The sequence below is a fragment of the Ovis canadensis genome, chromosome 18 (genome assembly GCF_042477335.2).
Source record: "Ovis canadensis isolate MfBH-ARS-UI-01 breed Bighorn chromosome 18, ARS-UI_OviCan_v2, whole genome shotgun sequence".
NCBI classification, from domain to species: Eukaryota; Metazoa; Chordata; class Mammalia; order Artiodactyla; family Bovidae; genus Ovis; species Ovis canadensis.
Window position 1 is genome coordinate 32,250,002 of NC_091262.1, and position 16,042 is coordinate 32,266,043.

General features: G+C 49.0%; 2 protein-coding genes across 2 annotated transcripts in view; both read left to right on the forward strand.

Annotated features, from left to right (window-relative positions):
- LOC138423876 (myeloid-associated differentiation marker-like) lies at nt 1-12,457 on the forward strand. The gene is made up of 2 exons (XM_069560257.1): nt 1-1,030; nt 10,707-12,457. The coding sequence occupies exons 1-2, from the start codon at nt 146-148 to the stop codon at nt 10,911-10,913; spliced, it is 1,092 nt and encodes a 363-aa protein (XP_069416358.1). The 5' UTR covers nt 1-145; the 3' UTR covers nt 10,914-12,457.
- The window catches only part of LOC138423879 (myeloid-associated differentiation marker-like), a 17,657-nt gene continuing 13,323 nt past the window's right edge, over nt 11,709-16,042 (forward strand). Inside the window, exon 1 of the mRNA XM_069560264.1 lies at nt 11,709-15,399. Within this exon, the coding sequence (XP_069416365.1) occupies nt 14,522-15,399 (878 nt within the window). The 5' untranslated portion in view covers nt 11,709-14,521. The remainder of the gene's footprint in view (nt 15,400-16,042) is intronic.

Genomic DNA, 16,042 nt, shown 5'->3' on the forward strand with positions numbered 1-16,042 from the left:
GTTCAAACTCCACAGATGCTGAGCCTCAGCTGTCACAGGGCCCTGAGCCTTTTCTAGGCGTCTGGCTTAATCCACTTCCAGAGCTGGATCTTTACCTGGTGAGTTCTTTGCAAGGACCACGGCCATTCCGTTGACGGAGACCCACATGACCATCATGTCATCCACGTCACTGTCCTCAGGCTTGGACTCTGTGACCAACAAGAGCTACCTCCTCCACTTCCTGCAGCTGCTCTCCACCTGTATGGCCTTCTTCCTGGTGACCAGGGAGAGCACCTGGAGTGTGGACATAAGTAACTGGTCCATGTTTGTCTGGTGCTTCTGCTTCACCGTGACCCTCCTTACCCTCATAGCTGAGTTATGTGGACTCCAGGATAAACTTCACTTCTCCTGGGACCGCTTTCTCATCACCTCTGCCTGCTACTGCGCCCTTTTCTGCCTCTCGGCCGCCATCATTTACCCCATCATCCACCTTCAGATTTTTCCTGATGGCTCCCCCCGACACCATGTTATTGCTGCCACTGCATTCTCCTGCATCGCTTCTGTGGCTTATGCTGTCGAAGTGGTCTGGACCTGTGCCCGGACTGGTGAGCCCTCCTGCTCTTTGCTAGGCCTGCTCAAGAGGCTGGAGATCTTTGTGGCGTGTGTCATCTTCGCCTTCCTCAGCAACACCTACCCGAGCGAGCGCCAGCCGGCCCTGGTGTGGTGTGTGGCTGTATACTGCATCTGCTTCATCCTGGGGGCTGTGGCTATGCTGCGGCACCGGTGTGACTGTGACGAGAGTCTGCCCTACTCCTGTTTGGGGTTCGGGCAGTCTGTGCTCGCCGTCCTCCTCTACACCACGGCTCTGGTCCTCTGGCCTCTCTACCAGTTCAACGGGGATTTCGGTGGGCAGCCCCAGCGGTCCAACGAGTTGAGCTGCATTGATGAGCTCACCTCCTACCTGTGCGTCTGGGACCAACGACTGGTTGTGGCCATCCTGACAGCCGTCAACCTGCTGATTTATGTGGCGGACCTGGTGATCTTGACTGTGGTCAGTGACCGAGGCTCTACCCAGGGGCTCCGGATTCCCTCTTCTTACTGAGCTCTGCCGTCCTCTGGTGCCCTCTTCCTGGCTCGTGCTCTCCCTCCTCCCGCCCTTCCCCGCGCACCTCACTCTCTTTCCCGTTTCTCTCCCTCCTTCTGCTCTGTCTCCTTCCTGTCTTGTGTGTTTGCCCACATTCTGTTTTATCTCTTTCTCTTGCTTCTCTCATCTTTCCTACATTTTCTGCTTTTTGGCCCTCTTTCAGTTATTCTTGGTTTTCTCATCTCCTCTGACCTGACCAGGACATTTTCCTTCTTCTGATCTATTGTCATAGCCACGCATTCCAGGAAACAAACTCACTCAGAAGGACAATGCAGGTAGTGGAGTGCAGTTTATTACACCGGCGGGCCCAAGGCAGAGTCTCCTCTTACTCAAGGACCTGGACCAATTTTTGTGAAAACTCTACATACCCTAAGTGTACATGCCCAATCCCACCTCCCCAAATTCCTTGAAACTAGTCTGAACAAAGGAAAAGAAAGATACAAAGATAACCCATGATTCATATGCCATAGGCCTGGGTAGTTAACAGTGGACAATTATCAATAGGCCTGTGGTTATAGCCCAGTAAGCATAATAGAATTTATGATTCTATTGGGAGAGTCTAGGTACGAGCCCTGGGGCTCTTCCATGGCGGGTGGAGGGGTGGGGTGGGGTCTGGTTTTCCAGTTGGTATGTTGTTTCCATAGATACTGGGCTCAAAGCCCACAGTCCGGCCCAAGATGGAGTGCTGCTTTCAAGATGGAGCCTGTTCTGTCTGTTTCCTCCTTCACTGTCAGGACCTGAGACTCCTTCCTTTTCTGCCCACCACCCCTCCCCACCTCCTAAGGTGCTGACTCCACAGCACACAGCCCTTCGTGCAGCTGTTCGCACCTTGGGCCTCTGGAGGGGCCTCATTGCCAAAGGATGTCTATCTCCCTAATAGTGCCTTAGTTGCTGTGTGTGTGTTTGGTGTATGTAGAGCTAGCTAAGGATTTGACCCCCTTTCTCTCAGGACAGGGCCTTGTACAGTGCCCTTCCCCTTTAAGTTAAAAGAAAAAACTCCAGAGGTCAATAGTTTTCAGTGAATTGCAAGCTTAAAGCAGAGACCCTGGATCCAGAGGCCCTGCCTGTTGTTCAGTCTCACCTGAGATTGGTCCCAGAATTTTTGTGGGCTCACTAAAACCCTCTGCCTAGACCTCATCTTAAAGCTAGCAAGAGGTAGATGGCTTCCATTCCCACACACACTATGGGGAGTCAAAAATTGAGCTGGAAAAGAACTGCAGTTTCTTGAAGACAACCTCTGATGTATTTCAGAGGGGCAGGGATGTAACTCAGCCTCAGAGCTAAAAACTGCATATCCTGCCTCTGCAGGCAGAAGAACGTGGACCTTGCCACTTAAAGAAAAATAGCCACTTAAAGCTGATGTTAGCTAGTATCAACTTTAAAAAGTAGTCACAACCTAGAAGATGAGAGTTATGTTTTATTTGATGGGAGATTTTAGGACTTCAAGCCCGGCAGCCAGCATCTCAAGTGACCCTGAGAGACATGTTTTGAGGAGGCTGGGTTGGGAGGTGGGCAGGAGTCAGGTTATATTTAAGCTTATAACAAGGAGCAGGTAGTCTAAACATCAAAGGATTATTGTTAATTAAGGAAAGCCAGATCTCTCAAGGTAAAGAAGTTAACGCTTTTCTGTGAGAAGATGCAAGAGTCTGAGCTTACTAAAATCATTCCTCTCATTTACATCTCAGCTGTCTGGGGCCAGCATCCAGAGATTTGATTATTCACATCCTTAGTTCCTTGTTCATGGTAGGGAGTGGCAGCAGCTCGTGTTGCCAACTCAGTAGCTGCTGGCTAGCAGGCATTGTTCTTCCTGGGCTCAGAAATTCACGTTTAGAGGGCTGGAAGACTGTGACATCCTGTTTACTGATATGACAGGAAATACTCTATTGCACACTCAGTTCAGTTCAGTTCAGTTCAGTTCAGTTCAGTCGCTCAGTCATGTCCGTCTCTTTGTGACCCCATGAACCGCAGCACACCAGTCCTCCCTGTCCATCACCAACTCCCGAGTCTACCCAAACCCATGTCCATTGAGTCGGTGATGCCATCCAACCATCTTATCCTCTGTTTTCCCCTTCTCCTCCTCCCCTCAATCTTTCCCAGCATCAGGGTCTTTTCTAATGAGTCAGCTCTTCGCATCAGGTGGCCCAAGTATTGGAGTTTCAGCTTCAACATCAGTCCTTCCAATGAATATTCAGGACTGATCTCCTTTAAGACTAACTGGTTGGATCTCCTTGCAGTCCAAGAGACTCTCAAGGGTCTCCTCCAACACCACAGTTCAAAAGCATCAATTCTTCGGCACTCAGCTTTCTTTATAGTCCAACTCTCACATCCATACATGACCACTGGAAAAATCATAGCCTTGACTAGACAGACCTTTGTTGGCAAAGTAATGTCTCTGCTCTTTAATATGCTGTCTAGGTTGGTCATAACTTTCCTTCCAAGGAAAAGCATCTTTTAATTTCATGGCTGCAGTCACCATCTGCAGTGATTTTGGAGCCCAGAAAAACAAAGCCAGCCATTATTTCCACTGTTTCCCCATCTATTTGCCCTGAAGTGATGGGACCAGATGCCATGATCTTGTTTTCTGAATGTTGAGCTTTAAGCCAACTTTTTCACTCTCCTCTTTCACTTTCATCAAGAGGCTCTTTAGTTCTTCTTCAGCCTGTGTAATTTTTCTGTTTTTATTTGTTCCTTTTCTTTTTGATCAAGGGCCAAATTACTATGTGATCTTATTCTTAAAGGGAAGTGTCTTTCAACCCTTTTTCGATTGGCAGGTGGGTTGGGTGGGTGGATATTATTGCTGCGACAGTAAACGTAATTCCAATGCCTGACTGTGTTACAGAAGCAAGTTTCCGTGTGCCAGTTGCTTTCTGCTGTTCCTACTTGCTTCTCTGGGACTCATATATAACGTGATCTACATAAATGTATATAAATTTAAAGAATTCCCTGGAGTTTCTGGGTCCCATCAGCCCCTGCTCTGAATCATAGAGAGAAGCCTTGTTCCTTCTCCCTCATCCATAATGTCTTTTTAAACAACCTAAATAGAAAGATAAAAGAAAAAAAAAAAACACACAAAATCAACAATCTAATTGACCCAAACTTGCCTAGAGTTCTGAAGCAAATAAGCAGACTTCCATTCTCACCCAAACCACCATCTCTGTACACCTGTCCCACTGCCTCCCAGTTTCCATATTAGCCAGAACCTAAGGGCTTGGCTCAGTGCTGGAGATCTAGCGGCTGGGTCCCACCCCGACGCCCAGCATTCTGCCCCCTAGCTCTTAAAGGGGCCATGATAGCACCTGGAGACCCCTCTATAAAGGGATGTGCCTGTGTGCACTCTCAGTGTATGTGTTCCTGGGCATGAGCACACTGAGACCAGCAGCTCTCTGCAGTAACTGGTGGCTGTGACGGTCCCAAAGTCTCCTGTTCCCATCCACAAACCCACAGAACCCAGCATCCTGGCGTCACCAGGACCAGAGGGGCCAGGCAAGCAGAGCTGTGGGGGTGGGCAGGGAAGGCCCCCCACTGCTGCCCCTCACTCCTGTCCTGGGATGAAGCATGTGATCTTCACCCACAGGCAGATAAGGTGGATGGGGAGGGCTCACAGGAGGTGATCCCCATGGCAAAAAAATGGTAAGATGTAGTAATTTCCATATTTTAAGGCAAGACAAGAAAAATTTAGACAAAATTTTTACTTTGCTCTTCGAGCCTCCTCTCTGTCCTCTGGTGTGCAGTGTGCCTCTATCTGCATTATGTGTTAACCTGAACTCCTCAAGGGCAAAGCTACTTGCTCCACCGTAAAGACAAATTTTCTTCCTCAGGCCCCAATCATGAAACTCCTTAGAAGACATCCCTACTTACTTATGACTGGGTTAATGTCATAGGCCATATTATTTGTGTTCTGTGCTTTTCCTAAGATAATTGCTTCCTGCTTTAAAAAAATATATGATTGAGCCTCAGATAGAAATAATGATGACTTGAAATGATTGACTTGAAGTATAGCACTGTAAGATCCATTGTTGTAACAGTATGACTCTGGAGAGGGAAAGAAGCAACAGGAGGGAAATATTTGCTGGAATCTGACAAACTAGTAAAACCGGTGGTCCAGAGGATTGAGGTTACTATTAACAGGACTAGGTGAGGCCCACCAACAAAATCTTCTCCTGACCTGGGAATGCATTCCTGGTCTCCTGGGACAAACCGGTTATGAATGTCTCCCAAACCTTGGTTGAAATTAAGACCAAAAGGCAAAGGATTGTGATATAAAAATGTTGCCCACCACCCAGTTCTACAAGAATCAAGTCATTAACCACTGCAGTCCTTGACTTAAAATCAGTCCTGGAAGGAATTCAGATCAGCCTGAGGCACTCAGTATCCTGAGAAAACTGACAGAACCGGCCCTCAGATATGTAGATATCTCCAGGAAAAATTTTCAGGAGCCCAGTCTCTCGCATCTTGCCATACTTAGAAAAGCACTAAAGGCATTAACCAAGATATCTGTTCCTCCTGAGTGAAGTAACCTTCTACCAAGCTGTGTGCTGGTTGCCATGTCCCCCTTCCCCCAAGTCATATAGGTACTCTCCTCCCCCTCTTATATCCTCGGAACAGACAGAGAGAACTCTCTCCCCAGTTGCAATCTTCAGGTTGGCTTGAAATAAAATTTCCATCTATTTTTCTAATAGATTGACTATTATTTTTTCATCCATGAAAGAAAGTATGTGTTTACCTCCACAAGTTAAGCGCAGGAAACTCATGAGCCAATATTTTCCTGAATCAAATTGAACATAGCCCTGGGATCTCACTTCCCAGGATGATGGAAATGCCTTTCTGCTTTAGTAAAAGAAATGCCCAGAGTGGGTTCACCTGAGGGGCTCACTGTCCAAGCCTCATGTTTCATGAGGGTGGCTGCTCCATCCCTCCTGTTGGCAGTTTAGTGTCATTTGTCACAATTCCAAGGCTGGTCCAGCCCCCTCACTGTGGAGCTCAAAAGAGAGTATAAAGGTCCTCTGCTTAGTCCAACACTCTCGTCATAGAGGAGGAGCAGCTGGACCCCAGGGAGGGCAGCACTTGTCCAGAGTCACCCTGTGTGTGGCAGAATCAGAGTCAGGACCAGATGCCCTGTCCCCAGGCCGGCTGTCTATCCAGGGCCCCACGCTGCTTGTGACAAGTATGGCGGCAGCATCCTCCAGGCTGGGATTCTGCCCCGTCCACCCTCGTTCTGCACTGACCTGCCCCGTCCCCCTGAGGAGGGCACTTACTGCTGGGTGAGTCTATTAAAGTATTATCAATGCTGAGAAGAGAGCATGGCACATTGAGGTATTTGTTGAATGAATATTACAGAAGCTTACAGGATCAGACTCTAGGCTAGACCTCCCAATCAAAATACATTCCAACTCTTCTGCCTTTAGGGGAAATGTTTGAGAATTACTAGACATGTTTTATCTCATGTATTCCTCCTAACAACCCCAAGTCCTTGCATGAAGGATGTCTCCAGGGAGGGACAACTGAGAACCTGAGACAGTACTTAAAGATGTCCTCATCATGTAAGTCTTGGTGAGAGACTAGGCCTCAGACACACAAGAAACTTAAGAGGCCAGATAAATAGTTGACTTGCCCCCAAGTGGTGTCTGGACACACATATAAGTAGTAGGTGACACACAGACACAAGTCAGATCAGAATTCCTTCTGCAGGGCCTGCAGTAGCATCTGCTGTCTGCTTCCAGTGGCCACAGTGCCTGGACCAACTTCCCTAGGCTGTGGCTGCCCAGCACCCCTCCTTCCTCATCTGAGCCTGGTCTAAGCCTGGTTTCTCCCCAATAATTCTCCAAGCTACCCACCAGGCTTCTAGGACAGTTTTTCTCTGCTTAAGTTGTCAGTGATATTCTTTGCAGGATGTAATTAGGATTTGTCATGTCCAAAAGCAGGTGCGATTATCTCCATTCCCTGGATGAGGAAACTGAGGCTTAGACTGGCATTGACTAAGCACAGGACTACTGTGTGCCAGGCTGAGCTCTGGTCTCAGTTCAGGGTTGGGGGTGTGTAGACATGCCAGGGGAAAGGCTCTGAGATGACCAAGAGGAACTGGAAGACGTTCTCAGTGGCTGGAAGGAGGGAGGTGAGGAGGCTGGAGAGGTAGAAAGGGGTCTGAGCTTGCAGGGCTTTGGAGGTGATGTTTTAGAGTTTGTGTTTCATCCCAAGAGAGTGAAGAAAAGCCTTCAAAGGTGTTCTAGCTTGAGTTCAGTCCAAGCAGACATTGAGGGAAGAATGGAAATAGAGGAATCAACTAGAAGCTGCAGGTGAGGGGATGGATGGATCTGGAGATGAAGAAGGTAGCTCCAGAGATGAAGAAGAGTAGGTGGGTTCACGAGTATTTTTGGGAAGAGCATCTGTGAATGTGGTGCCATTGACTGAGATGGGAAAGATGAGGGAGGATCAGTGTATGTTGGGGGTGGGGGATTGAAGAGGTGGGACTGGACATGTTGAGTGTGACATGTCCTGAAACATCCAGAGGAAGAGATCAGGAGGCAGTTGGGTGTGACTGTGGATCCCAAGAGAGATCAGCTCTGGAGGCAAGAACTAGGGAGTCGTCATCATAGAACCTGTTCATTTCATTCAGTATCTTCTTAAATGTCACACCCATCGAGCATCCTGATCTCCACCCACCAAAGAGAGCAGCCTTGCCCACCCCACTCCGATAACTCTCTTTTCTCCTGTTTTCCCTTTGTGCAAGTGTGCATGCAAAGTTGCTTTAGTCGTGTCTGACTCTTTGCAACCCTATGGGCCATAGCCTGCCAGGCTCCTCTGTCCATGGAATTCTCCAGGCAAGAATACTGGAGTGTGTTTCTGTGCCCTTCTAGAAGGGATCTTCCTGGCCCAGGAACTGAACTCAGCTCTCTCATGTCCCCTGCACAGGCAGGCTGGTTCTTTACCACTAGTGCCACAAGGCAGTGAAAGTGAAAGTCGCCCAGTCCTGTCCAGCTGTGGACTGTAGCCTGCCAGGCTCCTCTGTCCATAGAATTCTCAGGCCAGAATACTGGAGTGGATAGCTGTTCCCTTCTCCAGGGGATCTTCCCAAGCCAGGGATCGAACCCAGGTCTCCCACATTGCAGGAGGACTCTACTATCTGAGACACCGGAGAAGCGCAAGCTAAGGGCCCTGCAGAAGCTAAAAGAACAAAAGAATGACCCTCCTGGAGCATCAGAGACAGCACAGCCCTGCTGACAACTTGGCTTTAGGTTTCTGGCCTCCAGAACTATGGGACATAAATTTCTGTTGTTTTAAGCAATCAAAATAGTAATACTTTTTTTTGATATAGGTAAAGGAAACCAAGATGAACACCAGAAGTGAAAAATGGAGTCTTTGTCATATCTTTCTCTAAGTTTCCAGAAATGGATTCTGACCTCCTGTTCTAGAGCATGTTAGTCACACAGATTCCAAGACCCCTTGTCATATCCTGGGTCCTCCTGTGTCTGAGACTCACAGGGGAGGATCCACTGACCTGGACAAGTGGGTCAGTCCAAACACTCATAGGAGCCAGGAGGGAAGGAAATAAGTAAAGAGGGTGGAGAGGATGAAGGACCCTGCAGAGGACCAGCTGCAGCTGTCGGGGTGGTAGAAAAGCAAGATGTTGTGTGATGACAAAATCTCATGTTTATAAAACAGGAAAAAAAAACACAAATATGCCCTACAGACACATGTACATGTATGTACACACATGTCTACATAAGATTTCAGAGCCTGTGGAATGTGTTGAAGGCTGTCCATAAGGTTGAGGACCTGGATGATCCCTGGGTAGGGGGGGTGGACACTCCTGTGAGCAGGCAGGAAGCCTGGCCACACCCAAGAGGGGAAAGGGGCACATGGGAGATGATCACGGTCCTGCTTGATGTCAGTTATACATAAGAAAACAGAGAAAATATTAAACAGAGATGAGAATGGAAAACAATATAAATGGCATAGCAGCTGCTCAGCTCCATCCACTTGCCTTCCTGAGGGCACCCAGCCCAGCGACACCAGATCTCCTGAGGCTTCATAAGGAGCTGGAAATGTAGATTTTCATGTGAAATTAAAACACTGCAGCTGCCAAACACTTAGTGAAGAAATGATACTCTATACACTGTGAAGGAAAACCTAACACACCTATGAGCCACCTCCAGTACAAACTGGTCTCTGATCTGGAGCAAATCAAGCTTGCATGTGCTGATGTCCAGAGTGGGGCAGGGCCTTCTGGGTCCTCTGTGAGGGGGAGGGGAAGGGAAGGGGTAGCTGGCATGGCTGGGTGCACCGTGTGACAGGTCCCCTCACAGAGCCGCAACTTCCTTGTCACTCTGAGTGTCTTTCCTACTAGCTTCCTCCTTCTCTGCCCTTCTTGCACCTCCTCCGCCTTCCTTTGTCCCAGCCGTATCCTTCCCAGATCACCATCTTCCAGTCCACACGCCTGACTGCTGGGCAGGCAGGGCTCAGCCACATCCAGGCTGTGCTCTGATGGGGGCACCATGTCCAGGCTCACAGATTAGAGTGGAGGAGGGGCTGCTGGGAGACTCAGGAAAAGCTGCTGCTTTCCAGGTGGGGGAACTGAGGCCCAGAGAGGGCACGGGTCTTACCCAGGGTCACACAGCAGGAACCTCCATGGCTCTCCTTCCCCAAGAACTCACTCTATGCCATTAAATGGACCCAAACTTGTCCTTTAACCATAAATATATATCACAGGCTTACTTCATGGAGGTTAAGTTGGGAACAAATGTGCAGACAGACAGCAAGACTTTGCCAGCATCCCTGATAGCTGGTGCCCCTCCCCAGCACCTGGCAGGGCCCACTGGGAGACCAGCACCTTATAATCATATACATTAGTGTTTCTGTCACTGAACTTTTAAGTATTCACACTAAGTAAAATAATAAAGACCATAAAGTGTCTCCTATCTGCTCAGGTCAAATTTTCTAAGGAACCTTTTTTAAAAGTATTCTTCCCTCATAGCTCAGTTGGTAAAGAATCCACCTGCAATGCAGGAGACCCCAGTTTGACTCCTTGGTTGGGAAGACCCACTGGAGAAGGGATAGGCTACCCACTCCAGTATACTTGGTGGCTTCCCTTGTGGCTCAGCTGGTAAAGAATCCGCCTGCAATGTGGGAGACCTGGGTTCAGTCCCTGGGTTGGGAAGATTCCCTGAAGAAGGGAAAGGCTACCCACTCCAGTATTCTGGCCTGGAAGAATTCCACGGACTGTATAGTCCATGGGTCTCAAAGAGTCAGACATGACTGAGCGACTTTCACTTTTAGAGCCTTGAAGAATTGGGATTTCAGGTAAGGACCATCCTACCTTGTGTCTCCATAGATAATGGTACAAAACACAAAGAGATTTTTAAAATGTTCACGGTTTGAAGCCAGACCCAATCCAGCCGTGTGGTTCCAAATAAGACAAGTCTCCTGACAAGGCCAAGGGTGATGCGTGGGAAGAACCATTCTGGAGCTGCTGTGCTGTTACTCAAGTGTCTGAGCCATTGGTTCCAGCTCCACAGATCCTGAGCCTCAGACCTCACAGGGCCCTGAGCCTTTTCCAGGCATCTGACTTGATCTGTTCTTGATCTAGATCTTTCTCAGGTGTCTGTTCCAGAGGATCAAAGTGCAGTCCTCCGACAGTGACCCACAGGACCATCACATCCTCCTTCTCACCATCCTCCGGCCTGGGCTCTCTGACCATCATGGGCTACTCCCTCCACTTCCCGAAGCTGCTCTCCATCTGCGTGGCCTTCTTCCTGGTGGCCAGAGTGGGCACTTGGACGGTGGACCTAAGTAACTGGCCCATGTTCATCTGGTGCTTCTGCTTCACTGTGACCCTCTGCATTCTCATAGTTGACTTATTTGGGCCCCAGTATCACCTATGCCTCTCCTGGGACAACTTGCTCATCACCTGGGCCTGCTATGTCACCCACTACTGCCTCTCAGCCTCCATCAATAACCCCCTTATCTACCTTCAGTCTTGCCTTAAGGCATCTTCTGGAACCACACCAGCTCTGCCTCGGCATTCTCCCGCATCTGTGGTTTATGCCACCGACGTGGCCTGGACCTATGCTGGACAGGTGTGTTCTCTGGCTCTCTGCTCACTGAGCCAGGATTGCTCAAGAGGCTGGAGCAAGACGCTGGGCTTGGCTGAGAGCAGGAGAGGAAGAAGGTTTGGAATGACTTCACAGCCACCAGTTACTTTAAAGGGCTCCTGGTGTCAAGGCATGTATGAACACAAACACACACGACCACACGCTGAGCATGCACTCAGGCACACACCTTTAGATAGAGTCATGCAGGTGCTGGGGGGGCCTTTTAAGAGCTAGGGGTCAGAAAGACACCTTTAGATAGAGTCATGCAGGTGCTGGTGGGGGCCTTTTAAGAGCTAGGGGTCAGAAAGTTACGAGTTTAGGGGGTGCAACTGCTAGCTGTCTTGGGCTGGGCCATGTCCCCAGGCTCTGGGGAAAGTTGGGAGTGGGGAGACTGTGGGAAGACTTCACAGAGATGGTGATTTGTGTGAGAACAAAAATCTGCCCAGTTTTTCTGAGGTGTAAGAAAATTTGGATCAATTAGGGTATGTCAGTTTTATTTTATTTTTAAAAATCTTTGTATCGAGGCTTAAGGAAAGAACATTATAGATGTGGGAGAAAGGACAAAGCTTCTCTCTATGATTGACAGCAGTGTTTGATAGTAACCAGAAATTCCAGGAAAGTAAAAATTACTTGTGTATGGGGTCGCAAAGAGTCGGACACGACTGAGCGACTTCACTCACTCTTACATTTATTAGATATGGGAAGAAACAACAGGAAGGAATCATTTTCTAGAGCTTGACAGACTCTTGAGACAGGTGGTTTGGGGGATTAGGCCACTGTTACCAAGACAAGATGAGAAATAGCACTTGAGTGGTCTATCAGTAAAATTCTTGACTGACCTGGGAATGAGTATTCCTAGCACCCAGAGACAAATTGGTGAAAAATGCCTCCTAAACTTTGGTTGAAATTAAGACCAAAAGGAACAAGATTGTGAGTAAAGAATGTTACCCACCACCAGTTCAACAAGAATCAAGTCACTATCAATTGCAGTTACTGACTTACAATCCACCTTGAAAGGAATTCAGGGTGAAGATAAGGATGAGGCCCTCTGTGCTTCAGGAAAACTGGCAAAACTGAAACTCACATAAATATTTTCAGGAGAAATATTCATGAATCCAGTTTCTTGCATTCTCTCATACTCAGAAAAGCACTGAAACCATTAAATAGATGCCTGTTCCTCGGGAAGACTGTGTCCCCAGTTGTAATTGTCAGGTTGGCTTGAATAAAATTTCCTATTCCTTCCTTAGAATGACTACTGATTAATTTTTTATCCATAAAAGCAACTATGCATTGACCTCCACAAGTCTGGGTGCAGGAATCCCATGTTATACTATTTTACTGAATCAAATTGGGCCCAAATCTAGGCTCCCACTTCCCAGGAGGATGGCAATGCCTCGGTGCTTTAGTAAAAGAATTGCCCAGGATGGGCTTACCGGAGGGGCTCACTGTCCAAGCCTGGTGGTTCATGAAGGTGGCTGCTTCATCCCTCCTGTTGCAGGGCGTTAAGGGTCATTTGTCTGCCTCAGGGCCACTGGGACCCTGGGATCCCCTCAGTCATCTCCACTCCGCCCCCTGTCTCCACCCCAGTCCTAGGATCATCCTCAGGGTTGTCCCCTCCCAGGGGTCCTGCAGGGGCCTCCTCTTTCAGCTCCTGCCCTTGAAAGGGGGTGATCATCCGTCCATCCCCACCCCCTCCCTGGATGCCCTGAAAGGCTCCGTTCAGCATCAAACACAGCATCCTTGTTCATTTCCAATCCCTTCTTCCCAGCTTGGAAGCTGATAACCAGTCTCCCAGACCAGGAGAATCCTGCTCAGGTAGGACCACTCTTAGATCTTTCCAGACTCCCACCTGAATGGTAGCTTTGGAGCTTAAGAGCCGAGAAGAAGTGTAAGTGAAATTGTTAGTCACTCAGTCGTGACCAGCTCTTTGCGACACCATGGATTGTAGCTCTCCAGGCTCCTCTGTCCATGGAATTCTCCAGGCAAGAATACTGGAGTGCGTTGCCATTCCCTTCTCCAGGGGATCAAGCCCAGGGTTTGAACTCTGGTCTCTTGCATTGCAGGCAGAGTCTTTACCATCTGAGCCACCAGGGAAGCCCTAAGAACCAAACCCATTAATTTATTCTGCAGTTTGTTCAAGACGCTCCTCCTTGGGGTCATACTGGGCTGAAGTCTCCCTTCCCCATGAGGAAGAGTCACATGTGAGGGCGAAATTGAGGGGGCGGGGAGGGGATTCACAATAGCCCCTGCTTCCCACGTCATCTTGTCCCCACGGCCTTGCCCTCACCCCATGGCTCCTCCCTATTCACCCTGGAACTGCCCTCCTCCGGGTGGGGCTGTGTCCCTCAGATGGCAGCTCCTTCTAGTGATGGCTCCTGGGAGGCCAGGCTGGGACGCGTGTGTCTTCAGGTGCTGTGGAAGGAGGCCATGGCCCTGAAGGTGGGTCCTGGGTCCCAAAGCCCCAAGTTTCTGTTCTGGGCTCCCACCCCCGGGCCCTGCCCTGTTGTATAGGCTGTAGAGCCAAGGGTTCAAATTCACAGCTTTAGCATTTTTATCTGGGTTCCCACTCTGCACTTTTTGACCTTAAGCAAGGCACTTGATTGGACTTTGTCATCTGTAAAATGGGATCAGCAGGACAATTCCCAATCCCTTTTCTGAAAACCTTGGGTTCAGATATGCTTCAGAATTTGGAAGTTTTCAACCTCAAACAGGTGAAATGGTGTATCTGCTCTCCGCGACATGACACCCTACTGGGGTCTGAAAACACGTTGTAACCAAATACATTATTGTTTGTGCAAAAGAACTTTAGAAATTCATACTAAGTGAAATAAATATAGACTGCAAATAGTCTCATGTGTCTTTTAGTAAAATTTTCTACCCAAAGATATTTTTTTAAACATTATCTTTTTTTTCAGATCCTTGAAACATTGGGATTGCAGATAAGGGGCACCCTCCCCTGTGTCTCTATAGATAATGGCACACAGCATAAAGAGATTAAAACATGTTCATGGTTTGAGGCCAGACCCAACCCAGCTGTGAGATGAGACAAGTCTTGTGACAAGGTCAAGGGTGATGGGTGGGGAGAATCCTTCTGGAGCGTCTGTGCTGTTACCCAAGTGTCTGGGCCATTGGTTCCAACTCCACAGATCCTAAGCCTCAGCCATCACAGGGCCCTGAGCCTTTCTCTGTCATCTGATTTAATCTGCCTCGGAACCTGGATCTTTCTCCAGTGGATTCTAAGTGAAGATCACTGCCATACCAGTGACGGTGACCTGAACAACCATCAGGACCTCCTCGTGGTGTAGCCGACATGGACACTGATAGAGTCAGGTTATGCTTCTACCGCCTGCTCCAGCTGTTCTCCACGTGTGCGGCTTTCTCGCTGGTGGCCAGCTTGGGCACCAGAATGGGGGCTGTTAGTCACTGGTCCATGTTCATCTGGTGCTTCTGCTTTGTCATCACCCTCATCACCTTCATAGTCCAATTAGGCGAGTACCAGCCCAGTCTCCCCTTTTCTGGGAAGAGCTTTCTCTTCACCTATGCCTGCCTTGCCACCGCTTTCTGCCTCTCAGCCTCCATCATGTACGCCATCACTTACATCCAGTTCTTGCCTCACGGCCCCTTCCGGGACCAGGCCACTGCCGCCACTGCATTCTCCTGCATCGCATGTGTGCTTTATGCCTTAGAAGGGGCCTTTCTCTGGCTGCTATTCCCTGAGACCACTTTCTATTTTGCTACCATTCATGGCCTATTCAAGCTGCTAGAGACATCGGTGGCCTGCATCATCTTCGCCTTCATCAGTAACACCTCCCTGCACCAGCACCAGCCAGCCCTGGTGTGGTGTGTGGCCGTGTACTCCATCTGCTTCACGCTGGGGGCCGTGGCCATGCTGCTGAAGCTGGTCAAATTCGAGAGCAGACTACGCACCTTCTTCCCTCGTTTCCTGTTGGGGCAGACCATGCTCTCTGTCCTCCTTTACGCCAGTGCCCTGGTCCTCTGGCCACTCTACCAGTTCAATGAGGAGTTTGGCGGGCAGCCCCAACGGTCCAGTGATGTGAGCTGCAGCGATGAGCTTCCCTCCACACTATGCATCTGGGACCAAAAACTGACTGTAGCCATCTTGACAGCCATCAACCTGCTGATTCACGTGGCTGACATGGCATACTGGATCCACTTCATTTTTATCAGGTACTGAGCTCTGCCCAGGGGCTCTGGACTCCATCTTCTTACCAAGTTCTGCAATCCTCTGACATCCTCTTTGTGGCTCCTCTCTCCCTCCTCGCATCCTTCCCCATTTGTCTTTTCTGTTTCCTTCCCTCCTTCTGCTCTGTTTCCTTCCTGCTTAGGGTGGTTGCCCAAGTCCTGTTTTGCCTCTTTCTCTTGCTTCTCTCATCTTTTCTACATTTTCTGCTTTTTGTCCTTTAACGGGTCATCCTTGGTGTTCTTGTCTGTGTCCTGATCACCTCTCCCCATTTTCCTTCTTCTGATGCATCTGGGCCTGAGAATCCTTCCTTCTCTTCCTTCTCTTCTTCCTTCCTTCTCATGACTCCACAGCACACAGCCCTCTGTGCAGCTGTTTATACCCTCGGCCTCTGGAGGGGCCTTGTTGCCAAAGTGTGTCTGCCCCTTGGCGGTGCCTTAGTTGGTGTGTGTATGTGGGGGTGGGATAAGTAGCTAGTCATTGGGCCCACTTTCTCCCAGTAGGGGAGAGTGTACAGTGTGCCTCTCATCTATTTAAGGAATAAATCTCTGGAGGTCAATAATTCCCCGTGAGTGGGAGTCTAAAGCAGAGACCCTGAACTCCTGGGCCCCGCCTGGTGCTCAGCCCCAC